This window comes from Acomys minous (genome assembly GCF_964271855.1).
Source record: "Acomys minous genome assembly, chromosome: 5".
NCBI lineage: Eukaryota > Metazoa > Chordata > Mammalia > Rodentia > Muridae > Acomys > Acomys minous.
The window spans coordinates 113,516,682-113,543,531 of record NC_140494.1 but is presented as its reverse complement, the minus strand read 5'-3'; the positions used below and the strand labels follow the sequence as shown (position 1 = coordinate 113,543,531).

The 26,850-nt window shown below is 45.5% G+C and overlaps 1 protein-coding gene across 1 annotated transcript in view; it reads left to right on the top strand.

Annotated features, from left to right (window-relative positions):
• Positions 1 to 4,105: 4,105 nt before the first annotated feature.
• Positions 4,106 to 26,850, top strand: part of TNFAIP8L3 (TNF alpha induced protein 8 like 3) — a 39,684-nt gene continuing 16,939 nt past the window's right edge. The window contains exon 1 of the mRNA XM_084784325.1: positions 4,106 to 4,606. Within this exon, the coding sequence (XP_084640451.1) occupies positions 4,555 to 4,606 (52 nt within the window). The 5' untranslated portion in view covers positions 4,106 to 4,554. The remainder of the gene's footprint in view (positions 4,607 to 26,850) is intronic.

Here is a 26,850-nt window from a genome sequence, read left to right as displayed (position 1 = left end):
CATTTGAAAGAGGAGATGGGAATCATAACACTGTATTTTTTTTCCAGAAAGAAGGAAATGGGAAAAATCCCCCCTCCCCCCTCCTCTCAGGGCCAGTTGCCAGACCCTCGTCCTGTTAGCTCACCACTAAACTACCTTTGAGCCACAGCTTCTATGGAGCCACGATGGTTCTGGCAGAAGCTGCCTTTATGCCTTAAGATAAGTTATTAGTAACCAGGCTGTCTTGGACAACCCCTCATCTTCTGGGTCAAGCCCACCTCAGCCCAGAGAGAAACACACTTGAGTCTGGAGTCGGAGCACTACAAACCACCTCCCTCAGAGCTGTCAAGAGGTTTGCAGATACTCCCATGCCATCCCACAAGAGGAGACAGGCAAATGAGTCATAGCCCTGGCTCAGATTAAAGAAGTCTTATTTCCTTAGCAGAAATGGGTTTGTTTTATTTTCTGCTTCTTGACACCTTACAGATAGATATCCTTTCCCCAGCAGATAGGCGACTTCTATTAAAGAGCGAACAATTTGGTTTGCTGAAGTTAAGAATTGGTGCCAGTGAGAGTTAGACATTCCTGTGTCTTAGGAGCCGCCTGGCTCTGAAGATGTAGCGGAAACATTAGGAAGGTGGTTTGTGCTGCTCCAGACTCAAGGCTGCTGTGATGCTATTCCTCTAAAAATACACAAAGGCACTGCTGGAATCTAGTTCCCCATCCAGTTCCCGAACATTTTTTTTTTTTTAAGGAAAATAATGCCACATAATGTAAAGTCCACCTTGGACTTGACTGTCTTTGTGGGAGTGATGGCCACAAGACAGCGTCTTAAGGGTCCCTTTCTCTAACACTGCCTTTTCCATCTGGAGGCGCAGACAATGCGCCTTCTACTAACATTTCTCTCTGAGCGCATATGCCAGCAATCAGATCCCTTTGTCTTGCCCCACGACAACAGATTGCATTCCATAGGAAACTGGGATGGAGACACTGTTCAGCTGGATCTCTCTTCCATTGTTTAATTGCACACGCACTATTGCATTCTACATCTGTCTCATTACGCAGAACTATGAGGCTGGGGACAGCTAACTGTATAGGGATTACTATGTAAAGATTTATCTCATGGACTTTTCAAGACACTTTGAGCAGTTCCTCTGCGCTCAAATAAGCCAGTTTTCAGAAGCGGCCCAGGGACTGATGGGCAGATGTGTGTTGAGAAGATGTGTTCCCAGGACTTCTCTGTTAATCTCAGCACAAGAAGGTTCTGTTTTTTGTTTTGTTTTGTTTTGTTTGCTGTTAGACATTGCTTGTAGCTACATAACATCCCTAAAGCACCTGTTCATGAAACACATACAGTCAAATCAATAAAAGCAAAAACAGACCTACCGAGTGCAAAAAAAATAAAGTCCAAGGCACAAAAAACAACACACATTCCTGTTTTTGAATTCAGACTTGGCACTTAGAGATGCTGAGTGTGTGTGTGTGTGTGTGTGTGTGTGTGAGAGAGAGAGAGAGAGAGAGAGAGAGAGAGAGAGAGAGAGAGAGAGAGAGAGAGAGAGGGAGATATCTGTGGTGCTGGAGACTGAAATCGGAATCTGAGACATGCTGGCAGACAGTCTGTCACTAAGGCACATAGTCCCCATCCTGAATGCCTCAGCCCAAAGCAGAACTCTATCATGTGAAATCACCACCGCCATTTTCCTCTGGAAAGTGGCTAGAGCAAACTTGAAGCAAAAATGTTTTACTCGGGGCTGGGGAGATGGCTCAGAGGTTAAGAGCACTGGCTGTTCATCCAAAGGTCCTGAGTTCAATTCCAAGCAACCACATGGTAGCTCACAACCATCTACAATGAGATCTGGTGCCCTCTTCTGGTGTGCATGCAGGAGCACATTTGGGCAGAATACTGTATAAATAATAAATAAATAAATCTTTAAAAACTGTTTTACTCATTTATTTTTTGAGGTAGAGTCTCCCTCTACAGGGCAGTCTGACCTGGAACTCACTATGCAACCCAGGCTGACCTCGAACTTGTGGTGGACAGTCCCGGCTCAGCCTTCCAGTGCTGGGATTACAGGCATGAGCTATTAGCTCTAGCTCAGCCAACATTTTAAATGACCCAGCCATTTCTTTTCTGAGCATTAACTTGTACCAAATTTTGCATTCCCTTCTGCTCTCTATTAAAAACAACAACACAACAACAACAACGACGACGACAATGCCAAGCATGGTGGCACACCCCTGTAATCCCAGCACTGGAAGAGGCAGAGGCAGAGGCAGAGGCAGAGGCAGAGGCAGAGGCAGAGGCAGAGGCAGAGGCAGAGGCAGAGGCAGGCATATCTCTGTGAGTTTAAGGTCAGCCTGGTCTACAAAGTGAGTCCAGGACAGCCAAGGCTACCCAGAGAAACTCTGTCTTGAAAAATGAAAATCAAGAACAATAGAGTTTCGTTTTTAATCTATTCTTTTCTAAATGAGACCCATCAGACCAAAGGATTTATGCAGTCCCCCGCCCTATCAGAAATTAACAGTATACCAGCTTTAGGCAGTTGCTTCCACACTCAATACTTTACTATTTCACTGGGGACAGAGAAGGAGAGTGTTCAAATGGGAGGAGACAGAGAGGTTGGGCAATTTTCCCAAGAGGACACATTTTATATAGGGACTTTTGTTTGTTTGTTTGTTTTAAGCATTTCCTCAAATCTGATTTTTATCCCCAAAGTCACTGAGTTTGGCCTTCCAGAAAACTTTCCCTAGAACATAAAGTAAGGCTTTAATAATGTTCTGGTGGGGGTGGGGGATGGGTCTACAGCTCACTGAACAAGGTAGCTACCCTCTAGAGAAGTCAAAGCTTGCCTGTAACACTGGACCACAGCAGGACATAGCAGTGTTTTCAGTCCCTGTCATGAATTTACTGGACCCGAGACCCAGATACTGCCGGGCAGAATGAGAGTAGCAAGAACTCGGATCTATACAACGGCCAAATTTCAACTAAGTTTCCAATCTTCAAAATGCAGTTTCCAATGGTTCGACCTGAACTCATCCCTGGGTTATAGATCAGACAAAATGAGAGCTCATAGGGCTCTCTTGGAATCTGGCACCTTTAAATGGCCGTTCTCTTCCTGACTTCTTTTCTCTCAGGCCAATGGTTTGCAGCTGCAGTCACAAGTTTTTACTCAGGAGAAGCCGGCTTGAGTTTATATGAATTTTAAAGCCTGTAACAGAGGAATACAATGAAAGCCCCGTGCGTACTCAGGAATTAACAGCAACAGCATTTCTGCTTGGTGCGCCTCCTTCCTGGCTTCGTCCCTTGATTGGTTAATAAATTACTTTAAGGTCGGCAGATCTCTGTGAGTTCGAGGCCAGCCTGATCTACAAAGCGAGTCCAGGATAGCCAGGGCGATAATACACAGAGAAACCCTGTCTCAAAAACCAAACCAAAACCAAAACCAAAAAGGTTCTCTCTCCCCCGCCCTGCCCCCGCTCCCAGGCCAGAGGAGGACCTCAGGTGTCCATCATCCTCTATCTCACTCCCCTCAGCCAGCAAGTCCCGGAAATCTTCCTGTGCCTTCCTTCCATGGGGTTACAGGCACCTGTGGGGGCCATGTAGGTCTTGTTAATTTAGGGCCCCATGCTTGAACACCAAGCGTTCTAATCCACTACGCCATCTCCCCAGAGAAGACAACGGTTTTAAAAATCAATTCATGCCTCATGAGCTGGAGGCAAAACTTGGCTCAGCAGCTTGATTGGCAGGGCGGGTCCAGCCTTCCAGGCCAATTCCTGCTGGGCGCTCACCCAGCTCTCCGAACCAGCTCCACAAGCCACGCCCACGCTGAGAAGAGTGAGAACTGGGTTAGTTACCACTACCTGACTAGTTGCTTATTCCCTCATTAGGCGTCAGGACCGCTGCTTGCTCCCTGACACGTGAATCGGGCATCATACCTCCCACAACATCCCAGCAAGACTATTCGCTTCCTTTTCTACGCGAGAAAACAGCCACAGAGACTTCACTCAAGGTGTCTTAAGTGGTGAAATTAAACGCTAAAACGCGTGCAGCCTCACAACTCTGACCCCTAACAATAAGTGGGCAGAGGTGCTTGTTTACTGAACAATCTTACAAACTTTGCCACACCCAAAGAAGGGGAGTTCTAGGTTCCAAAACCCGCACCATCTCGCCTGGCTCCTAGGGCTCCGGGTGTAGAGGAACTCGGGCTACTTAATCCAGCCAGGAGCTGTAGGGCACTGGACACTCCTCCTCTCCCTCCCTCACGCTCTACACCCCCCCACACACACACACCAGCCCCAGCCACCACCACCCCGCTCCCCCCACACACACCCGGGCTCTACCCTCCCGTGCAGGCATTGGCGGGCGGCGGGCGGGCCATAGGAGCAGGCTTGGCCTCTTCGGAGCCGCCCCCTGGCCCTAGTGTCTGGCCACACAGTGCCCACTCCGCACCGTCCGGGCTCCAGACTCTTTGCAGCCCATACCGTGTGTGCCGCGTCCAGTCCATCCGAGGCGGGACGCCGGCTCCAGCGCCTCGCAGGCGGGCGGTGGTGGATGCGCGGGCGGAAGCCCACAGTATGGATTCAGATTCTGGAGAGCAGAGCGAGGGGGAGCCCGTGACTGCTGCAGGTAGCAAGGGGCAACCAACCCTGCAGGGAGGGCTGGGGAATGGAAAAGAGGGGAGGCCAGCACAGGAAATCGAGAGTATTTCTCTCGGAACTGCGGGACAGAAAGCTGGTCTCCAGCAGCCTGAGCCCTTCCACACCGAGACTGGGGGCTGGCTTTGGGGGCGTCCTCCCACCTCACTGCACTTAGATGCTTCGAAGGGAGAGGAAGGGCATTTGCCTATGGACCGCACTGTGGCGGGGTCTTCAGCGGCTCTCTTGGGGTGCATTGCAGAGTGGGGGTGGGGGTGGGGGAGAGTTTGAGAAATCTGCCTCTTATAGCTTTTTTTTTTTTTTTTTGGTGGGAACCGGCACAACCCTTTTGAAGTAACTTTCAGTGTGTTGCCGGGTGCCCCATCCTGGGACGGTGGGAGGAAAAGAGCGGTTGGTAGAGCAAGGAGGGCTCTTGGCTTGGCTGTGTCTGAGGTTCAAGACTGACGGGGCGAGCTCCTGAAAAAGTGCTAGCGGAGGAGGGCCCCAGAATAGGGGTCCCACAGTGACACGCAGAGCCCGCCTTCCCCTTTAAGAGGAGCCACCAGCTTTTCACAATCAGTAGGTTTGGAAGCAATAGGATAGGTGGATGCTTACTCGGGAGAGCAGCAGCAGCAGCAGCAGCAGCAGCAGCAGCAGCAGCAGCAGCAGCAGCAGCGGATGTCCTCCACCTCTCCCCAGTACTGAGCAACAGGAGGAAGCTGCCCACAACTGTGGGTCTGTTGCTCTCCAGGCTCAGCCCACCTCCATCAGCCGATTTTGCCCCTTCAGGCCCAAGCCTGGGGTCCAGCCGCCAGGAACACTGGCTTTTTAGCTTTCTACCTGCAGTCATGGTTCTGTCACCCAGCGCAGCCCTGGAACAGACTACTGCCTCCTGGCAGTCTCTGAGCACAAACCTGGACACTGTGAGGTTCTCACCCTTCCCAAGAGCACGTCAAGTGTGTGCCGACAGTGGGGACCAATTAGTGGAGGGTCAATTAGACCAGGTGTGGGTATAGGAAACACCGTGTTCAAGAATCAGGGTAGGACAGCATCTAGCGAGGTGGGTTTTGTTGTTTACTTTTTCAATCTCCATTTTGCAGAGGTTGATGTTTATTAAAGGACTTACCTGGGCTCCCAGCCAGGGGCCCAGCTGCACTTAACTCTCAGAGGGTAGCTATGGTCCTCAACTTAGAGTGGGTGGGCGGGTGGGTTTCCTGGGGTAAGGTAGGCAGCAAAGGAGGTGCCTGTATGGGAGGTTTCCCATAGCTGTGAAAGCGACTCCTGTTTGCTGTTCATAAACACTGTCTTTCCGCATGCCTGTGTGTTTCTGTGACTGTAAGGCATCAAGGTTTCGCGTCACAGGTGGCTTTTGGATCTCCTTTAATCATGTAAGCCAGTAGGTGAATTTAATAGGCATCTCTGTGTAGCTAAGTATATTTCCAGAGCTTGGGGTAGACGGACACCAGGCATATTGTCACTGACACTTTAGAAATCTCAGTAACGTTGTTGTCCTAATCCACCAAGCTATTCTGTGGGTGGAAGCTGAGGAATTGAGAGGGGCAGGGTGGGGGTGGGGTGGAGGGAAGGAAGGTCAGAGATTCCTTAAAAAGAGGAAGGGAGCTGGGTGGTGGTGGCGGTGCACGCCTTTAATCCCAGCACTTGGGAGGCAGAGGCAGGTGGATCTCTGTGAGTTTGAGGCCAGCCTGGTCTACAAAGCGAGTCCAGGACAGCCAGGGCTACACAGAGAAACCCTGTCATGAAAAACCAAAAAAACAAAACCAAAAACAAAAGAGGGGGAGGGGGGAAGGGAGCAGGAGAAACTCCAGGGCTCTTAGCACTTAGAGGAAAAAGGAGTGAAAGACTAATACATATACACCCTGGTGCCCACCCCAGCCTGCTTCAGTTCTGGATGTCACTGCCTGTCCAAGTGACTGACAGTTCATGTGAGAAGGCTTCTCCACAGCTAACAGCGCACATTATCACACAGGTCAGATGCGCCTGGAAGAGCAGGGCAGGCAGCTCTCGCAAGCTGTCACCATTCGTTTGCACCTTACTGTTTTCTACAGTCGTTTCTTCTTTCCTGTGTGCTTGAGTCTCACGACTTGAACATTTATTTTAATGTCACGAGCCATTATGCTAAATGGCATTTAGTCTCACTCATTATTATTTTCAGTCTGAAAGTGTTCCTCTTTGAGACAAAGCTTCAGAATTAGTGCCGTTTCTCCACCTTGCTTTGCTCGCATCCCGTCAAATGGCAACTGTTGTTGCAGATTCAGATGCAATCTAAGTGACAGGCACTTGTCCACAGATGCTGACCTTTGCCCTTACAAGAAACAGGCGGTCTCCTGGGGACCTGCATGCACCTCCTCCAGGTGGCTGAGTCTGGAAGTGAGAAAGATAACCAAGTAGGCTCCCCTGTGCAGGCACGCATGCCTACATCGTAAGGAGCTGAGCTGTAAGGGCTGCCACCTCATCTGTACATAGAACCTTAGTTCTACCAGGATCGAGTAAACAACACCTGGGAAGTGTTCTTGGCCATTTCAGCCAATGGAAGCCGTTATTTATCACCGGACTGGGGTAGCTCTAAGAATCCCACTAAATAACGGATCCTAGGCCTTTATGGAGTAAAAATTGCAAGGCATGCATAAAAAGCCAATGTATTTGCCATGATTACACTGGTTAGCTGGTGAGATTCCATCTTACATGTGAACACTAGGAGTGTTGTTTAACTTATGTCTCTCCTCATCGTCAGTCCCCTTTGAGCTCATGAAGACGAGGACAATGCAACGTCCCCACTTTCACCCTCTTCTTCTCGCCTCTAGCAGAGTTGTAGAAGGCACGGGCCACCATAGCCAGTCCACCAGCTAATGTAGGGATGGGAGCTTCCGTGTATTGTGCTACTCCAAGTGGAAAAGAGGTGGAAGTCTCCTCCCAGTGCTGTTCTCACTCCGTAAGCCTCTTACCATTGTCCAGGTAGCAGGAGGGTACAGGAGGCAACTCATGTCCTCCTTGAACTGGCCATGATGGTCACCTGTTGGCAAGGACTGAGGCAGTGCCCAGAGACAACTTGCTTTTTACTGCTTTAAGAGCCCCTTCCAATGGTCTTCCGTTTTTAGGTGGAGTAGATCTCTCATTGAGTAACAAACACCCTGGGCTTGGGGTATAGAGGAGGAGAGGTGTGGGGTGACATCTGTAGAAATATTCTTTTCTTTTTTCTCCCCTATTCTGGGAGGCACAAGATGATGTGTCTGTGTCATTCTGCTAACTGCATCTCTCCTGCCTTTCTGTCATTTTGTGGCTCCTTCTGTGATTAGGAAAGCAGCAGAGTTTATGGAACACTGGATTCACTCCAGAGACCCAACTTGGCATCCTTCCATTTAGCAAATCTATCATCCGTCGCTTGGAAATCCTAGGGCTTGATATATTAATTCTAAAGTGAAGGAGAATCATTCCTAAGGAGCAACAGGGGATTCGCATTAGCAAAATCAATTTTTTTTTTCCTCTCTGGCTTGGAAGACCAGAAAAGTCTTTTTACTCAACTCAAGGCAAAAGATCCTCTTGAGCCATCAACTCCCCAGTTAGGGAAAGTCAGACTGACTGTACCTAAGGAGGTGTGGCAGAAAAGCATCTCCATATGATGGAGTGTGTGTGTGTGTGTGTGTGTGTGTGTGTGTGTGTGTGTGTATGTGTGTGTAAGATGGCTGCTTCTGGAGAAAAGAACTGGGGAAATGGTAGGCCCTGGCTCCCTTTCCTGTTTCCTTGGTCCAGCTAATAAGCAATGGGCAGACGCAGTGATTTGTCAAGAGGAAACACTCTAGAAGCCGAATGGTTTGAGCAGAGGGGCAGGTAAACAGGGAGGCAGCCGGAGTGCTGGGAGTTCTCAGGAAATAAAGTCGGTGTAGAGCACGCCAACTACAAGAAGGTCTTGACTACTTGGGACAGACATGACTAACGGAAAACCATCATCAGAAATCATGTCTTGCAGAGACAAAGCAATGCAGGGATTATCGGGCCGCAGAGCCCCAGCTTTCAGGGTGTGAGCACAACACTGGAGAGGCTGGTGCATTGATGCAGGACAGAGGCAGGGCGCAGGCAGTAGTGCAGAGACAGCAGCAAAATCTAGCTGCGGGATGCACCGAAGCAATGGCGGGAGAAGGAAAGGAGACAGTAGTGCGTGCTGAGTTGGAATGAGAGTGGAACAGCTGAGTGAAGGTGCCCTGGAGGCAGAGAAATGCTGGGGGGGGACACCCCACTAATGTTCTCCAGAACCGTGTTCCTTCATGCACTTGATGGTGGCGTGGTAAACTCCACAGGTTTGTCCTGTGAACTTTAGGACCCGCTGCTTCCCGTTGCTGATAGTGGAGGCTGTTGACAGAGCGATGGCGAGTGAACTAGCCAGCTGGAGGCAGGAATGACCTGGGCGTGCTGCACACGTTGGCTATTAGTCAGGTTCCTTTGCTTGTTCCTGTTTTTGAAGCGTGAACTGTTTCTGTCCTGCCCACACAATGAGAGGTAGCTGTTTGACGGACAGGAGCTTGTCTTGGGTTTGTTCATATGCTCGGATTCCACGCAAGTAGTTTTTATAGACACACGAGCATCTGGAGGAACTTCCTAGGAACATCACACTGAAGGCCAGGCCATGCGCAGAAGCCTACCCTATAGCGCAGAACTGGTAGACATGTTGTCTTAACGCTTCGTTTGTGGAGTTTGGCGATTTCGGCACTGTACTGGACTCCGTTAGAAAATAGGAGGAACTGTGAAGGGAGATCACAGAGTCTGTCCTGTCCTCCAGGGTTTGGCACTGTATCGGGGGGAGCAGGTTAGAGATATTGATAGCTATAATGCATGAAGATTCTAGGCCTCCCTTTCCTGGGATTGCATCCCTGACTCCCTCTTTTGTGTTCTTCCTTAGCACCGGCCACAACTTCCTACATGTTACAATTGTCCCTAGACTGGCCTATTTTATTTGTGAGCTTCTTAAAGGTTAGAACTGGCTCGTTTCTCACCTGTGTCATCCACCCGTGTGCCACATCTGTTCTTTAACCCCAGGGGCAGGTTGCTGCTTGAGTAGGTAGATAGAGGCATGTGCGCATGCGTGGGCAGATAGGTTGGTTCTCCGGGATGCAGACTCTGAGGGAGAAGTCGGCAGGAGGAGGGTCAGTTTTGTTTTGTCTTTGAACTTCTCTTAGGATCAATATCTGCAGAGAAGGCTAGGGAAAGGGAGAGAAGCAGCTGTTCGCGGTCGTGTTAGGTAAGGAAACACTTGCTCCAAACTGAATCTGTGAAATTGGGAAACGCAAGCAGTATATGCTGTAGGATTTAGGATGAGGAACAACACTGTTTCTTCTCATGAGAAGTTTCTGAAATGGTGTATATGAATATGTACATATAAAACCACGTTCTACAACGTTTTTCTTTTTAAGAAAATACAGTACCGCTTTTCCATTTGCCATTTCTGTTAGTACTTTCTCTGATGGTTCGTTCTCCTCCACACTTACCTCTAGCTTCCACTTTAATCCACATTTAAATATCTCTCTCTCTCTCTCTCTCTCTCTCTCTCTCTCTCTCTCTCTCTCTCTCATTTCTTTGTGTAGCCCTGCCTGTTTAAATCTCTAGAAAGATACTCTATAATTAATTTTGTTTAGTTTTTCAGTTACTTGGCCTCTGATTTATATAAAATGTCTGTGTAGGTGGGTGCTTGGGGTGTATTCTATGTAAGTATGTAGAGAAAGAAATAGGGCTGAGGGTGTATCTCAGCGGCAGAGTGCTTGCCTAGCATGGATAAATACTGGGTTTGATTCCCAACAGCATAACAAGGAAAGGGGAGAGAAGGAGCTAGGGAAGGGGGAAAAGAGAGAGAATTTAAAGAATAAACTTCATTTAACAACCCCTCCCTGGACAAAAAACATATAAGATGATCCCTTCCCCTCCCATATATGTTGAGGAATAAAAATATGCTATTTTTGTTTTACATCAGAAATGTTCTTTTTGGTTAAATGCTTACTGGGTTTCTTAGACATCGTTGCTTGGGAATAAATTTGAGCGTGTTCATGGAAAATCTACTCATGTACAGACTATAAAACTGGAAGGCTTGGCAGAACAGAGAGTGCGGGACACACCCTAATAGAAACCAGAATTTTGTAATTTAGTTCTCTGGGAAGAAAAGGAGACACATTGGTGGTGTCCAATATTGCTTAAACTAGAAAAACCACAGAGACACCACTGGCTGCTAGATTCTGTTTCAAAAGTGAAACATGCTTTCTGTGAACTGTTCTAGCCCCAAAAGGAAGCATTTTAGTAATGATACGCAGCCTTTAGGGAGGCCTCCAGCTTATTTTTTTTTTCCACGTGATAGAGGCATCCACTTTTCATGTGAGACAGGAAGTGCTACTATTGGTGATCCCGTGTGTCTGTTCTGTGTCCCCAGTTTGGGGCCTGCATTTCAGCTGAAAGGTTATAAAATAGGGAGTAATAACAATTGAGAGGTAATATGTATAAATTAATAAAATATATTAAAAAATAAAAATAAAAATAAATAAAACAGGGAACAGAATAGGGGAAGGAGGTGAAGAGCCATTTCTGCAGAAGTTCTTTGCTGCTACCTTTGAATCCTGGTGGTTTCTATTGGGTAGAATTAAGAAAGGTAGTGAGGGAAGACTGCAATTGGGGAGTTGAGAATAAGAGAAACAAGGACCTTAAGTGGTAAAACAAGGAGACAGTGGGAGGAGGGTCAAAGCCCAGCCTTAGAAGGGTACTTAATTTTTTTTTTAAAGGTCCTATAATGTCTTGAGGATGCCGTTACTTATTCCTGTGGCATTTGATCTTATATTAACCACTCTTCAGGTTAAATAACTAGGAATGGTGTCATCTTCTAGGCAAGGGAATAGAGGCACAGAACGCAAGTAACCTCCTCAGGATGGTGCAGCTCGTGAGTGCAAACGAAGCCAGCCTAAGTCCAACTCCTGTGCAGGCACAGCATGCAATAGATTGACGGGCATCGCTAGGTTGCTTTGCCTATCCTGCTCAGTTCCCTTGGTTCCCAGAACCGACAACTGGGCCTCCCCTGTTAGTTAGGGCATTGTTTCTCCACAGGCCCTGCCTGTGGTAAATTATAAACATGGCTTTAGTAATAATACATGGGCAAGGGCCAGCCCACGCAGGCTATAGAATGGACTGGCGAAGGCGGTTTCAATGCTCTGCTATATGTTGCTGTAACAGAATGCCCCAAACCGCTATTTATAAAGAAAGGGAGCTTATTAAGGCTCACACGTTCAACTTGACTCTTGGAAGGAACATCATCTATTCGAACTAAAGCATGCAGGTAAAAAGAAAGAGCCAGCACGAAGTTCTACTAGGGAGAAGTGGCCCTGGAAGGACCCAGCAGCTAAGGGCATCTTTAGAGGTATGGGGGCTACTATGGGGAGATGCACTATTAAGGGGAATTAAGTAAGATTCCAGTGAAAAAAATAATTGTCTTTTCAGAGTAACTTATGTTGGGTCCTGAAATTTTTTTTCCACAGTGGATTTTAGAATCATTTTAGATGTAGGCTCTCCTACATCAATTAGCAATCAAGAAAACGCCCCACAGACATGCCTGAGGCTGCTCTGATGGAGGCAATTCATCCGTTGAGATTCCCTCTTCCCACGTAGGTTCAGGTTTGGATCTACTTGACAAGAACTAGCCAGCACAGTTCACTCCTTGTCGACTTTGGTATAAAGACTTCACTTTAAACCATAACCTTTCTTTTTCTGTTTGTCTCCAAAATCTCATATTAATGTCATGACAGAAAGCACAGTATCACTTTCTGTGTTTAAATAGATGTCGAGAGCTACTCTGCATGTCAAGAACTTAGAAGATCATACCGTGCATAAATTTGAATGTAGCCAAAGGAAAAGTTGTTACGTTTTCTCTACAGGAGTCACCCTTTTCTCAAAATTTTACAGTTCAGCCTTCAGCTTTCATACACAGGAGGGCTTTGCTCTAAGCACAAGCCCTTGTATTCTCTGTGGAGTTAATTTATACTACGACTAAAGTAGCATCGTGCCGACAGCCTTTTCTTCCCTTCTTATCCCTTCACTTAAGTGTTAGCTGGGTTCTCACTGAGATTGGTAACCTGGCTATTCCCTAGTTTTTAAGTCCTGTAAGTGTCTTTGTTATATGGCAGCATTTCCTAAGCCTTCCCTGGCTTGACATTCAGTTTATTGAATTTGTATAAACATTTGCACAAAACCACCACCAACAAACTCTTAGATATACTGTATTTTGTTAAAAGTTTAATATTTCTATATTCAGTCCTTAAATTGTAAATTCCATGAAATAAAAAAAAATAGTTAAATATTTTCTTACTCCAAGAGGGAGGAACCAGTCCATAGAAACAATCCTGTTTATGCAAACCCAAGGTCCAGCCGTGTGTCTCCAAAATCTTATAGCTCAATGTCTGACATCTGGGACTCCAGGTCTTCTGGGCCCCAAAGTGCTTTGGCAGCTGCATGTCTCCAGTCCTCCCGTCTGCAACACACACAGTTCATCTTCTAGGCTCAGGTAGGCTGTATTCCACACCTCCTTGGCCGACTTCCCTCAGTCCTGGCATCTCTAATATCTTAGGGTCTCCGCTACAATCAAGGCTGTGCCTTCACCAGTGACCTTTCTTTAGGGACTCTGACCCTGCCCACTGGCCAACTTCAGCTGCCCTCTATGACTCCTTCATGCTTTCAAAGCCAGTACCCTGTGGAAGACTCTTACACATTGTTTGCCAAGGTCTGCAGCTAGCTTGAACTGATGTTCAGGTCTCCTACCAGCCCACAGCTTATGTGAGCTTGTTTCAAGGAAGTGATCTCCAGAAGATTTTGCCCAAATGATGCTGCTGTCATATTGATGACAGATCGTTTTTTCCCCCCATGCCGTTAACAAGCATCAGTTGTCTCAGTAAAGCAAGGGTTCCACTTCAGTGGTGCTGGTCTCTTGTTAACCACGACAGTGTCTTCAGTGGGAAGGGCCCTCCTGCGTCAATTAACAATCAAGAACGTTCTTAACAGATTTACCCACAGTCCAGTCTGATGGGGGAATTCTGTAGTGGTAATTCCTGAAAAACTATGCCCCCTCCAACCCTTTTCATTTCTTGGGCTTCCTATTCTGGGCGTATTTGCTGAAAGACTGGTCACTACAGTCCACACGATAGTTGGCTGAACATCTCCTTCCCCTGAGTCAAGCTCAATCCCTTTTCTCAGCTAGAAGAGCCCTACATGTGACCTACACGTGACCCTCAGCTTATTACATTTTTATTTCTTGAGGAGTACGTAGTAGGTGTCAATAACCCAGTGATACAGTTGTCACAAAGGCTAATTTGCTTTGAGCTTTTCTTGAAGCTTTTTAGCTCCGAGGAAAAAGTTTATTGGCCCCTAGTTCTCTAGTTATGTCCTACCTTTCTTGAGATTGATTTTTTTTTTTATTTAAAGGATTAAATCTATTGTAAGGTAACTGGGAAATGACTTCCCTTATGTTAAGCTTCTCTATTTTTAGGATTTAACTTCATAGTTTTGATTCAGTCCCATCAAGAAAAGAGGGAGAGCTAACTTTACCCAAGGCCAACTTTGAGAGAGCCCAGGTGGTGAGAATTAAGCCTCAACTGCTTTACCTCTTTGACTAAAGGCTCTGTAATCCTGGTACTCCTGTGCCCTTCCTTAATTGTTGCTGTTGTATTCCTTGCAATACCCTTTTCCCTCCTGTGTCCCCCAAGATAGAATGATTGGCTTTGCTCTTCTGACAAAACCCTTTCCTTTAGGAAATACCACTCATTCTTATGGCAAACCACCATAACTGTTCACAATGAACAAACAATATCAGGATGGTTACATTATCCCGATCACAAATTGTGCATCATATTTTTACTATTTTTGAACTGATGACCCCAAAGGAAGAAAGTGGGAGACAACACTAAAAAAAAAAAAAAAAAACCCACCACCACCACCACCACCACCACCACCAACAACAACAACAACAACCAAAATAAGCACTTTTAATATTCAGTCAAACAATATTGAATGATTGAGTGCATGGTGACAACATGTGACACACATGACAATTACACATCGAACACTTCACAATTACACACAGTACATTATTCAGCTCTGAAGAAAAATTAGTCTGAAGGATTGATATAGAGAATAATTTACATGATAGCCCTTCTCAAAGAAAGTTTAATAATCTATGATCTCAGTTTTATTGGTTGTTCGTGGGTATGCATGTATACATGCACATGTGCACACCTATAGACACAACCATTTGTGAAATGTGGGGGATACAACACATCACATTCACATACATAAACACTTAAACAGTTTTTTAGTGCATAGGCAAAATAAGCCATTATGTGTGATAACGTTTATTCGTAGCTCTTTCTTATAGATACAGTTCCTATAGATTTTCTCTTGACAAATGCATGTGCCTTTGGACAGGAAATGTTCTTGAAAAGCAGCGACCAGGAGCTGGTGATGATATAGTGACACAGACTTCCGCTAAGCACGTGTAAAGTCCGGGGCTTGTTCGCAGGGACCATACATAAGTTAAAAGCAAAAATCCAAATGTGACCCACCATCCGCTTTCATGACTCTTCTGACTTCCTGACAACCAGCTCTCTCCTGCTTCTTCCCTGGACCCTGGCTTCTTCCACTTTCTCTCGCTCTCAGCATTTCCCCATGGCTGCTGGTTGGAATGAACCACCCATGCCCTCGGCCCACTTTGTTCCACTCTTTCCCGGCCGGGCACTGGATCTCGGTAGGACCTACTGGGTGAAGCCTTGCAGTATTTTGCTGGTCAGCAATGTGGACACCTGGCATCCCCGACTCTCATTCCTTCCGCCCCTCCCCCAACCCCCGCCATGACTCTTCCTCACCCTTGACTTCTATCCTAATTATGACTGACTTTCATCTTTAATTTTTTTTGGGGGGGGAGGTTATATGTTTTGCTTTCGTATTTTGTTACTTTTAAAATTAGAGGGAGAAAAAGAACATTTAAAATTTGGTATCACAAGATTACATTAGTTTAGAGGTTTGTCACCTCCACCGTTAAGCCATGATTCTACAGCAAATTCAGCACAGAGGAGCTGCGTGAGGGTGAGTATAATCAGTAGAGATAGTACCTGTTTCTAAAGCGGTGAGGTGGAAATCTCACTGAGGGGTTTCTTGTGTCTCTTGAAGCTTGAAGACAATGGATCACGTGATAGGTCCAGTATTCTTTACTGCTCTTCTACCTCCTTCTGCTCCTTACCCTACAAAACAAAGGCAGCCTGTCAGGAAGCTGTTAGGAAAAAGCAATACTCACATTTACCAGCATTGTTAAAACAGTTTTAAGTTGGGGCTGGAGAGATGGCTCAGTGGTTAAGAGCACTGCCTGCTCTTCCAAAGGACCCAAATTCAATTCCCAGCACCCATATGGCAACTCAAAACTGTCTGTAACTTCAAGATCTGACACCTTCACACCAACGCACATAAAATAAAAGTAAATAAATTTTTTTAAAAATTAAAACAGTTTTAAGTTTTTCTCAGTCATTTTAGGATTAATATTTATTATCTGTCAAGATTTTTTTTTGTCTATACTTGCTTTGTTGGTTTATGTGATAAAATGGCTTATTTTGTGCATATTCAAATATAAGATTATAATATATATAATATTGGATATATATATGGACATAAAGTTGGGAGGGAGATGTGATAGGGGTGTGTCCTGGAGGGATGAATTGAGTTGTAGGTATGATCGAGATACAGTGTATGTGTATATGAATTTCTCAAAGAATAAATATTTTTTAAAACCCTTGGTACTGGAGAGATGGCTAAGTAGTTAAGAGCACTTTCTGGTCTTTTAGAAGCCCTGAGTTGAGTGCCTAACATCTAGATTGGGTGACTTACAATGGCCTGTAACTCTCCCATAGCCTCTTAGGGCCTCTGGAGGAGCCTGCACACATGTGGCATACAGTCATATGGACATACAGACATACATGTTTAAAATGATCTCTAAAGTTCATTATAGTGATGTATGCCTGTAGCCCTGGCACTTAGGAGGCTGAAACAGGAGGATCCCTTGGGCCCAGAAGTTTGAAATCAGCCTGGACAATATAGTGAGAAAACTATCTAAATTAAATAAATAAGAAAGAATGATTCACATTATAATGGGCAGATCTGGGCCCAGGGGTCCTGCTCAAACTATAGCACCAGCCAAGGACAATACATGCAGTAAACTATGAACCCCTACCCAGATCTAGCCAATGGACAGGACATTCTCCACAGCTGAGTGGAGAGTGGGGACTGACTTTCACACGAACTCTGGTGCCCTATATTTGACCACATCCATGGTAAACTGTCTCTGTTTCTGTCTCTTAAATGCTCATGTCAAATTAGCATAATCTAGCTGGGCGGTGGTGGCGCATGCCTTTAATCCCAGCACTTGGGAGGCAGAGGCAGGCGGATCGCTGTGAGTTCGAGGCCAGCCTGGTCTACAAAGTGAGTCCAGGACAGTCAAGGTTACACAGAGAAACCTTGTCTCAAAAACAAACAAACAAACAAACAAACAAAAACCAAAAAAGTATCATAATCTGATGAAAGTGGCTGACGTTGAGTAAAGTCAAGGCTGAACAATGACTAGGAACACCTGGTCCTGTGACTGGGGAGTTGAGGATAGGTGCCAGTGCAGTGACCCTGCAGGCTCTTTCTCTGTAGGGTCACTTGGCCTACAGCCTGGGTGCCTGTGGCTGACAGAGGTTCTAGGTTCCTTTCATTAATGGATCGCCTACCTCACCAAGTCTAAAACGTGCTAAGAAGCTGCGTTCCCCAGTAACGCCCTATCCCCATACGACAGAAGTAACTCTTAGGTACTTCCACTCACTGCATCTCCCTGGTCCCTGGGTTCTGCTTCACCCCTGCCCTGCCCTTCCTCTTCTCTTCTCCCCTACCATCCCTTCTTTCCTCCCCTTCTGTCTTTTTTCACATTTAATTTTTATTAGCGTGTGTGTGTGTGTGTGTGTGTGTGTGTGTGTGTGTGTATGTGTTGTGGTTGCTTGTACATGCCAAGGCACACATGTGGAGGTCAGAGGACAGAAGCTGGTTCTCTTCTTCCACCACAAGAGAGTTCCAGGAATTGAACTCAGGTCATCAGGCTTGACAGTGAATGATGTTACAAGATAAACTGTCTGGTCAGTGACTGTATACAATATCCCCCCCAGCTTGTCTTTCTTATTATTGATAATTAATTAACTAACTAACTTTACATCCCAAATGCAGTTTCCCCTCCCTTCTCCCCATCCAGCCCTTCACTCAGAAAAGGGCAGCCCTCCCGTGAGCATTAACCATCCCTGGCATATCAAGTTGCAGAAAGACCAAGCCCACCTTCTAATGAAGGCTAGGTGAGGCAGCCCAGGAGTAGGAAAGGGTCCCAAAGGCAGGCAACCGAGTCAGAGAATCTCCTGCTCCTGCTATTAGAAGTTCCACTTGAAGACCAAGCTACACAACTGTGTAACAAATGTTCAGAGGGCCTAGGCTGCTCCCGTGCAGGCTCCCTGGTTGGTGGTGTGCTCTCTGTGAGCCCCTGTGGGGCCAGGTTGGTTGACTCTGTAGGTTTTGTTGTGGTGTTCTTGCCCCTCTGCAACCTACAATCCTTCCCCAAGCTCTTCCTATTGTTTGGCTGTTGGGTCTCTGTTTCCATCAGCTGCTAGGTGGAGCCTCTCAGCTGCTGGTTACTCTAGGCTCCTGTCTGCAAGTATTGCAGAATATCATTAACAGTGTAAGGGCTGGTGGGCTCTCATGGCATGGGTCTCAAGGTAGACCAGTCATTGGTTGTCCACTGCCTCAATCTCTGCTCCATCTTTACCCCTGCACGTCTTGTAGGCAGGACAAATTGTAGGTCGAAGGTTGGTGGCTGGGTTGGTGTCCCAACCCCTCCATGGTAGGAAGGGTCTCATATTTTTCAGGCTGATTCTGGCTTTCAACTTGTGATCCTCCACCCTCAGACTCCAAAATATTTGGGTTATTATAGATGTGTTGTCTCTTTTTTCCCCGACAGCATCTCTGGTCCTCCAATTTTTTGACCCAGGGTCCCTACACAGCCCCACAAGCCTTCCAGTACAACCAAAGCAGTAGAACTCCAAGTACAGTGGCCAGTATTACAGATCAATTCTGAAGTCACAATCTTAACCTATCAGAGTAAAAGCAGGACAGTAGCAATGTTTTTTATTTTTTATATAAAACATGGTCTTAAAAGCTACATGGCAAATGTTCATAATTACCTTGCACACTTGTAAATGAATTTTGATAGAGTTCTGGACACAGTAAAGCCCTTCATCAAAAGTTAAGATAAAATGAAGTCATTGTGAGACATACTAGGTCTCAGAAACAAAGGAACTTTCCATGGCCCCTTTCATGGGAGCTACCAGATCTTAGAATCAGCCACTTGACTACCATTATTATTTGTCTTTACACTTAAATGGTTACAGTGTAAATGTTTCTTTGAAAACGTATATATATTTTATATTCTACCTTTTGATGCTTTATTCTCTGGCCCTTTAAGGTGTTTGTTGATATCTATTCTGGACAAAGTGCCTATTGTGGTTTGAAGATACTCTGCTCCCGAGCCGGTAGCAGTATTTTGGGGGATTCTGGAAATGTTAGGAGGTAGGGCCTGGGTAGATGGAATGAATCACCAAGGGTGGGTCCTTAGGTTTATCTTGTTCCGCCCCTTTCCTTTCTCCATGCCTCCTCTCTGCCCTTAGATGACCGGCCTGCGTCTCTGCCCTCTGCATGCCTCTGCTACCATGGTGGCCTTCCCACGTTCACAGGGCGAAGCAGATAAGCCCTTACGTCCTCACGTCCTTACTTGATGCAATCAGGCATTTTGTCACAGAGATGGGAAAAAAAAAGTAACAAACACAGCACTCTACTGGATTAGGAAGTAAATTTAAAAAGAGAAGCCATGAAACCAAGAACAAAGTCACAGAGCCAAGGAGAAGAGGTAGGGGAAGAGGAGGGGCATGCCAGGTAGGGAGGGACATGTCCTTAGCACAGGACACAAGCCCCGCCCCCCCCAGAGGGGTAGTTAAGAAAATAGTACAAGTGCTCAAGCAGTTGATATATTGGACCTAACAGGAAGGGTTTTTAATCTTTTAGGAATTTGGAGAGTGTTGTCGCTGTAGATAGACAGGAAACTAACCGGAAGATAGCCAGGCTGTGTTAACTCCTTGGGAAAACAAGATGAGTAAGAAAGGACATGCAATCATAGAACATCCTGAATAAGCAATGAATGTTATCAAAAATCATAATAATATAACTGCCAAAGGGTGACCTAACCAAGTGTTGACAGAGAACCAAATTAGAAGGTAGACGGAAAAGCGAACAGGGACGAGAGTGACATCCCCACCTTCTGTACTATGACGTTAAGAACAAATAAAACCAAGAGCTAAAAGAATAAGTGTATAATTTAAATAGTGGAGGCCATTAGTCATGGGAACAGCTGAGATAGCTTGAAGTGGTCTGTCTCGAAGGAGCCAGCATCGCAGATGGGTCGGAAGATGTTTCGTTTCGCTGTCAGTTTTATAGATTAGTTTGATTTTGAAATGGCAGTTGCATTACTTTGAAATAAAAAAAAAAAAAAAAAAAAAACAAAGCCTAGATTCTCAGCTTAGAGTATTATGGCAGCCACAACCCTGTCGCCGGATAAGGAGCACAGTGCAGGGTCTTCAGACCCCTGGAGGAAGGAGCAGACTTCAGTCTGCCAAGTGTGCGCCGGCTCCAGGTTATCATTGGCATTCTTAGCAGGAGTTCTAACACACGGCAGAACCGAGAGACGGTCATTCATGTAGTGGTAGGTTCTCCACATTGCACGTCCAGGCTGTAGCTATTGGGCGCACAAAGCATAACTACTGGTCTCAAGTGGTTTAGATTAGTGGGAGATGATGCTGTTCCATCCAGGTGATGGGTGGCTAGCGATGAGTAGTGCCTAAAAGGGACAAAGAGCAAGCTTGAAGGCAGAAAGCTGCAGGAAACACTTCCCAGGAGTCTGAAGTCCTTCAAGCGGAGCCCTTGAGGTTGAGGAGGAATTGGGTGGAGAAGGGGTAACAGTGTCTTAGCACAGGGGACAGATTTGAGCAGAGTCATAGAGGGGCTTTGATATGAAAGATCATTGGTACAGTTGAGACCAGAGTGTGATGCCAGGTCAAGCTCTTGTAGATGTACAGAGTGGAGACAGACCGTCAGCTCAGAATCCTGGGTGAGCTGCACCTGGGAGTCTTCATAACTCTGGGAAAAACCCTGGAGAGCCAGGTTTGGGAGAGCAGAGAAGGCTCCATGCTGCTGGAAGACAGGTCGGTCAAAGACTGGGAAGCCTGTCGGGGGTGCCCTTGACATTCCTGGTCCTGGACTGCCTGGCAGTTAGCAGGTCTGCCCAGTAAAGCCTGTAGAACTCCTTATTCACATACTGTGCCAAACAAAACTGCCCTCCCTTGATTTCAGACACCCCTCATGGACGATTTAAAGGCTACTTGATTGGCTAACAAATATATGAAAAAAAAATTGCTCCATATCATTAAGTCATTAGAGAAATGCATCTCAACACATCTAGAACGATTGTTGTCAAAAAGCCCAAAATAACAAACACTGGCAAGATTGTGGGAAATTATGAATTCTCATATACTAATGGTGAGAATGCAAATTATTATAAATACTGTGGGAAAGTTTATGGAAGTTCCTTAAAAAAAAAAAGAGCTAGAGAGATAGCTCATGGGTTAAGAATGCTGGCTTCTCTTCCAGAGGACCAGCATTCACTCCTAGTGCCCACACGGTGGCTCAAAACCACCTATAATTCCAATCCCGGGGATCCAGGCACTGCACACCCTTTGTACTCAGACATACATGCTGGCAAAACACCCAAACATATAAAAATAAAATAAAATCTAAAAATAGATCCACTAACTGATCTGGCTATCTAATGTCTACTTATATACCCAAGGGAAATGATGTCAGCATATCAAAGATGCCCGGCTGGCTGCTTATCATGGCTTTTTTCACAATTGCAAAGTGAGAATCAGCCTAGGTGCCCATCAAATGACGAATGGATAAAGAAAGGGTAATGCATACACATACATGTCTATGAATATGTATGTATGTATATGGCATATATGTATATGTAGTAATTTTCAGCCATAAAGGAGAATAGAACCCTGTCATTAGCAGCAGATGGAGCTAGAAGACATTATGTTAAGTGAAATAAGCCAGGTACAGAAAGGTAAGGATCACTTGGTGTGTCTCACACATGGGTTTCAAGTCCACCTGAATGTAGAATACTGATTTCTAGAAGCTGGGAAGCGGGTATGGATAAAATAAGGCTGGATTTGACCAGCACACGCTGTACAGATGTACTAACATACAACACTGACAACCATCAAATGTGCAATTAATAAAAAAAAAAAAGAGAGAGAGAAAATTGGTTCTAGCAATTAAATTGAATTTGACAATGTTATTTTTAAAAGACCATTTGTAGCACTGGCAGCAACAGTTAGCATCGGATTCGGAGAGAACGCGGGGAAGTGCGGGGCTCCTCCTCCATGGTGTCTTTCTGTGCTGACCACTCACTATTTGGTTTTTGAGGTTTGCGTTTATTAAATGTTTTTCCATGTGTCATGGCTACCCCTCTTGAAGGTACCAGGAAAGAAATAGATGAAGGCTAGTGGGGATGCTCCGACTCAGCCCTATGCAGGGGAGTTTGTTCAGAGTGGTGTGCAAGAGGGTACCTGGACTTGTGCAGACCTGTGGAGAAGATGCACAGTGCAGCTGTGGTGAGGCTGCAGAGATAGGAATTTTCATTTAGGGGAGACAAGGATGCATCCTCTCATGGGGTAATAGAAGGACCTAGAGCTTCTCCAGAGCCCTTGATGACAGCACAGGACCACTTGCTCAGGCCAGAGGCTAGGGTGACAGTCGTGGCTTAGTCCATGGGTGCTGAAGCTGACACAGGAAGGGCCTTTAGGGGAGATCCTGCCCAAGGCTTGTTCTGTGGCTGGCACACAGTGAGGTCAGATGGAGGAGTCAGAGCCCTGGAAAGAAACAGAAGGCCTCCTGGGGGAAAGACACAGAAGAGGACAGCTGTAGGCTCTTGGGTAACCGTCCCAGGGATTTTAAAGAAGTAGACAGCATCTCATTTGTAAAGACAGCAGGAAAGGGGAGAGTTATCTGGACAGCAGGACTCAGTCTTTGAGTGAAGGATGGCAGTGCCCACTCCCCAACAACACTCCTATTTGGTATGTGGCCATAGTGGGTTTTGTGGACGAAAATTTCAACTTCTGATTCTGAGAGGGATCACTATTAAACCGAGAACACCAAATGCTCTGGTCTGTTTCCTTAGTCAGCAGACTAAGAAACCAGGAAGGTGAGGAGGTTGCCCCTGAGGGGAATTTGGAGGGCTCAGCAGGGTGACAGGAAGCCAACTCTCCTCTACTCTTTGCCACTGTTCCCAAGTCAGACCAACTCTCCCGTTTTCCCCATCTTTGAGGAGAGACTCTGTGAACACTTTTGGCGTTGTGACTCCACAATATAGTTGTTCTGGGTCCGTGAAAGACTGCCTGGTAATTCACCTGCAGTCCTTTCATTGGTACTATTTTGTGTAACCTTCAAGTATACATATTTTATTCTGGACCATTTACTGCCCTAGGGACAAATGGAGTAAGAGTATCATTTAGAAAGGCAGCATCAAAGAAAGGAGTACTTCCGGAAAACTTCCAGGAAGACAGGCATCTACCACCCAGAAATGTGAATGGATCGGCCCCTTGTTCAGTTATACAAAGTCCGGGACCACAACTGTGGACCCTTTGGATGATCCATCCATCTTCCACTGTGACAAACAACACAAACATCAAAATGCCTTCAAAGTTCCAAAAGCAAGCAAACTATTGATAGAAAATGCCTTTAGACATCCGAAAGCAAGCAGCAACCAAACCAAAGCAAACCAAACCAAATGTCTACACGAAAATGTTTAAAAAGCAAACAAATTAACTAGATTTCATAAACCAAAAGCATTGGAAGCAGATTTAAAAAAAAAAAAAGAGATCTACCAAGGTAGAATCCTGGATAATCAGCTCACAATAATCAAGGTGGACCCTCAGCTAAACCAAGGGGTACCTGATCCCCGAAAAGAACTCACCCACCAACGGGTCACTTGAGGAGATGACACCAGATAGTCTGGACTGGGTGAATCCATGCACTTCCATTAACTGAGTCCCTCCAGCAAAAAGCAGATCATTCTCAAGTCCTGTATGTGCCACCACAATTGTCAACACACACACACACACACACACACACACACACACACACACACACACACACACAACCCCACAGATTTAGGTTGCCCCGAATTCTATGTTCCGATGTGGAAGCAGTTTCGCAGGGCTTTCATAGTTTTACAGTACAAAGAAAGTCACAAATCAAGGCAAATTTCAAAACCTTGCTGAGTACACAGAGGAGGGCACAAGGAGACGGAGGGAGGAGCTATGTTACGGGCACTGGATGCTATATGCTGACCCTCTTGGCTCTTGGATTGGTGGAAGCTGGCGTTCTGCTAAGTTAACTGATAAAATCGGTAATTCATTATATAAAGAAAGGAACTCTTTAAAAAATATGTGTGAGTTAAATGAGATGATAAAGCAAAAAATTAAAAGTTTTTAGAGTTGCTACTGAAACTAAGGATAAATTCTAAAGTTTCTCCCCGTTCCTCTTTCCCTGACCTTGCTTAACTTACATTTTTCCTTGACCAGCTTTTTTAAAATTTAATTTTAATTTTTATTTTTTTGCTCATCATGAAGTGTCTTTATTATACAAGCCAGCCCTAAAATTCCTTTCAGGCTTGACACCAAAAAAAAAAAAAGTCTCAATTTGGTCTACACTGAGGTCCAGGCTGTCAGAGATAATCAAACGAAGCTGTGTCTGTGTCCCCTCAGCATTACTCCTGGGGGTTTATGCTGAGACCCATTTTCAAGCTTCCTGGTGAGCGTCCCTGGGTTAGTTGACTGGTGGGTCCTTGGCTTCTGCTTTTCTAACAAGAAACTCATTGACTATCTGAGGACCACTGACACCAAACGGTTATGCCTAGGCCCTCCTGTACTTTGCTCCTGGGTCATATTAGCGGCGCGTGGCTTTTCTGAGGAGCAGCTTCCTAAAACTTGTTCCCTTCTTGTATGAAGATTCTAGAGAGACACTGCTTCTGCCAGTCGATCAGATTGTTGGCCCTAAGGGTACGGGAGCTTCCCCCAAGAATCTCTTTCAGGGAAAAGGAAAGGGCTACAGCCTGAAAGAGATTGCACTCTAGCAGCTTGTCAGACCACCTCACAGGTGAGACTAAAACCCAGCGATTGATGAGTCAATGGTGGGCATAACTGTACATTGAAAAGGACACCTTGGGATGTGTGTTTGGCCCTCTGTTTAAAGCTTTTCTTACTTCAGGACCCTAAGGGTGGACTTGAGAAAGGCTTGCCGGATCTTCATCACTTCTTCCCAATGTCACCACATTGAATAAATCTCCATTTTTCTCCTATCTGCTTTTAATTTGGCTCTTTTAATTGGTTTGTTGTGGAAGGGTGGACAGATCTGCTTGGCACAAGTTGTTATCTCCAAGTTACCTGCTAGAAATCAGTGTAAAACACAATTTTAAAAACAAACAAACAAAACAAACTACACCACACCCAGCTAGAGAGAGAAAGAAAGTCTATAACAAACTTCACCTTTTGATCTCCTCTGCTGCTAAGTCTTTCTCACATCTTAAAGAAACAGGATAACGTTTCTAGCTGTTTTTTTCTAGAGTGGGTGTGTCTAACTTCATGTAGTTGTGTCATGTGTCTACGATAACTGCTTTAGTATATTTTTGCTTGTTTTCATACATTTATTGTGTTGAAGATTTTTTTTATTACACACTGTAGCCACTTTACTTCAGTTCTCCTTTTAAATTAATTTTTTATTATCTGATAAAATTATTTTTTGGCATGCCCAACTAAAATGCACATGCAGACTCAAATGTCAATACTATGATTATGTATTAAGAGCTGATAAATACATATTACTTATACATTTGAGCACTCTAAACATCTTAAAGCTGATTAAAATGACATCTTTGGGTATGTTAAATGTTTCACAAACTGTTATATGCATAGATTTTTATAAGAAGTTCCTTCCAAAACAGATCTTTATTTATATAATGGATACATAGACCTATATGATTTTCCGAAAATTCTCTTTTTAAAATTTTATTGATTCCTTGTGAGCCTCACGTCATGCACCCCAGTCCTGCTCATCTCCCTGTTCCCTCATATCTGCCCTTTGCCTTTGCAGCCTCCTCACAAAAACACCACAAACAAACAAACAACAACAAAGCATAAAAAAATCTCATCGTGGTAGCTGATGTATGTCACAGTGCATCCCACAATATACCCCTCTGTCCACACATCTTCACTTGCAAATGCTCATTGAAGTGAGACATTGATCTGGTTCGAGGTCTCTGGCTTCTGAGGCGTCTTCAATACTGGATCCTCACTGGGACTCCTCCCGGTTATACTGGTTTTGCCCTGTGTCTTGGAGATCCCACAGCTTTGGATCAGCAGGGATGGCCCTTTCACACATCCCAACCACTTACAGATTATATAGATACTGTTTTGTGTGGGCCAGCACAGAGCGCTGGATCTGGGCCTGGGTGGCATCCTAGCTAGTCGGCATGCTGGCTGGCTCTCCCTTATCTGCACCATCAGGGTGAGCTCTCCAGCACTGCTCTGCCTAAGTCGCACAATGCCACCATCTGCAGGAGGCAGAATCAACTCTCCTGCTCTCATGCCACCAGAGCTGGCTCACCCGTGCCTTCACCATCAAGGGTAGCACTGCTGTGTTGCCCGGGCAAGGTGCAGGACCTGCTCTCCAGAGTGCTACAGCCAGTGAGGGGGCAGGGCTAGCTCTCCTGCTCTCATGACCATAGAACCAGCTCTCCCAGCTACTGCAGGTGGTAAGGGGGAAACGGGAAGGGTAACACCCTCTTAAACAAGCCACCTCATGCCAAGCCCCCGCCAAATATTCTTAACACACAACATTTTTAAATGTAAGGTTTCTATTACAGTTGGACTATATTTAAATTAATAGAGATATATGTTTACTCAAGACCTCTACACTTTTTCCTTTTTATAATGAAGGTTATAGAAAATAAAATTCTAACACAATTATGGTGAAAAT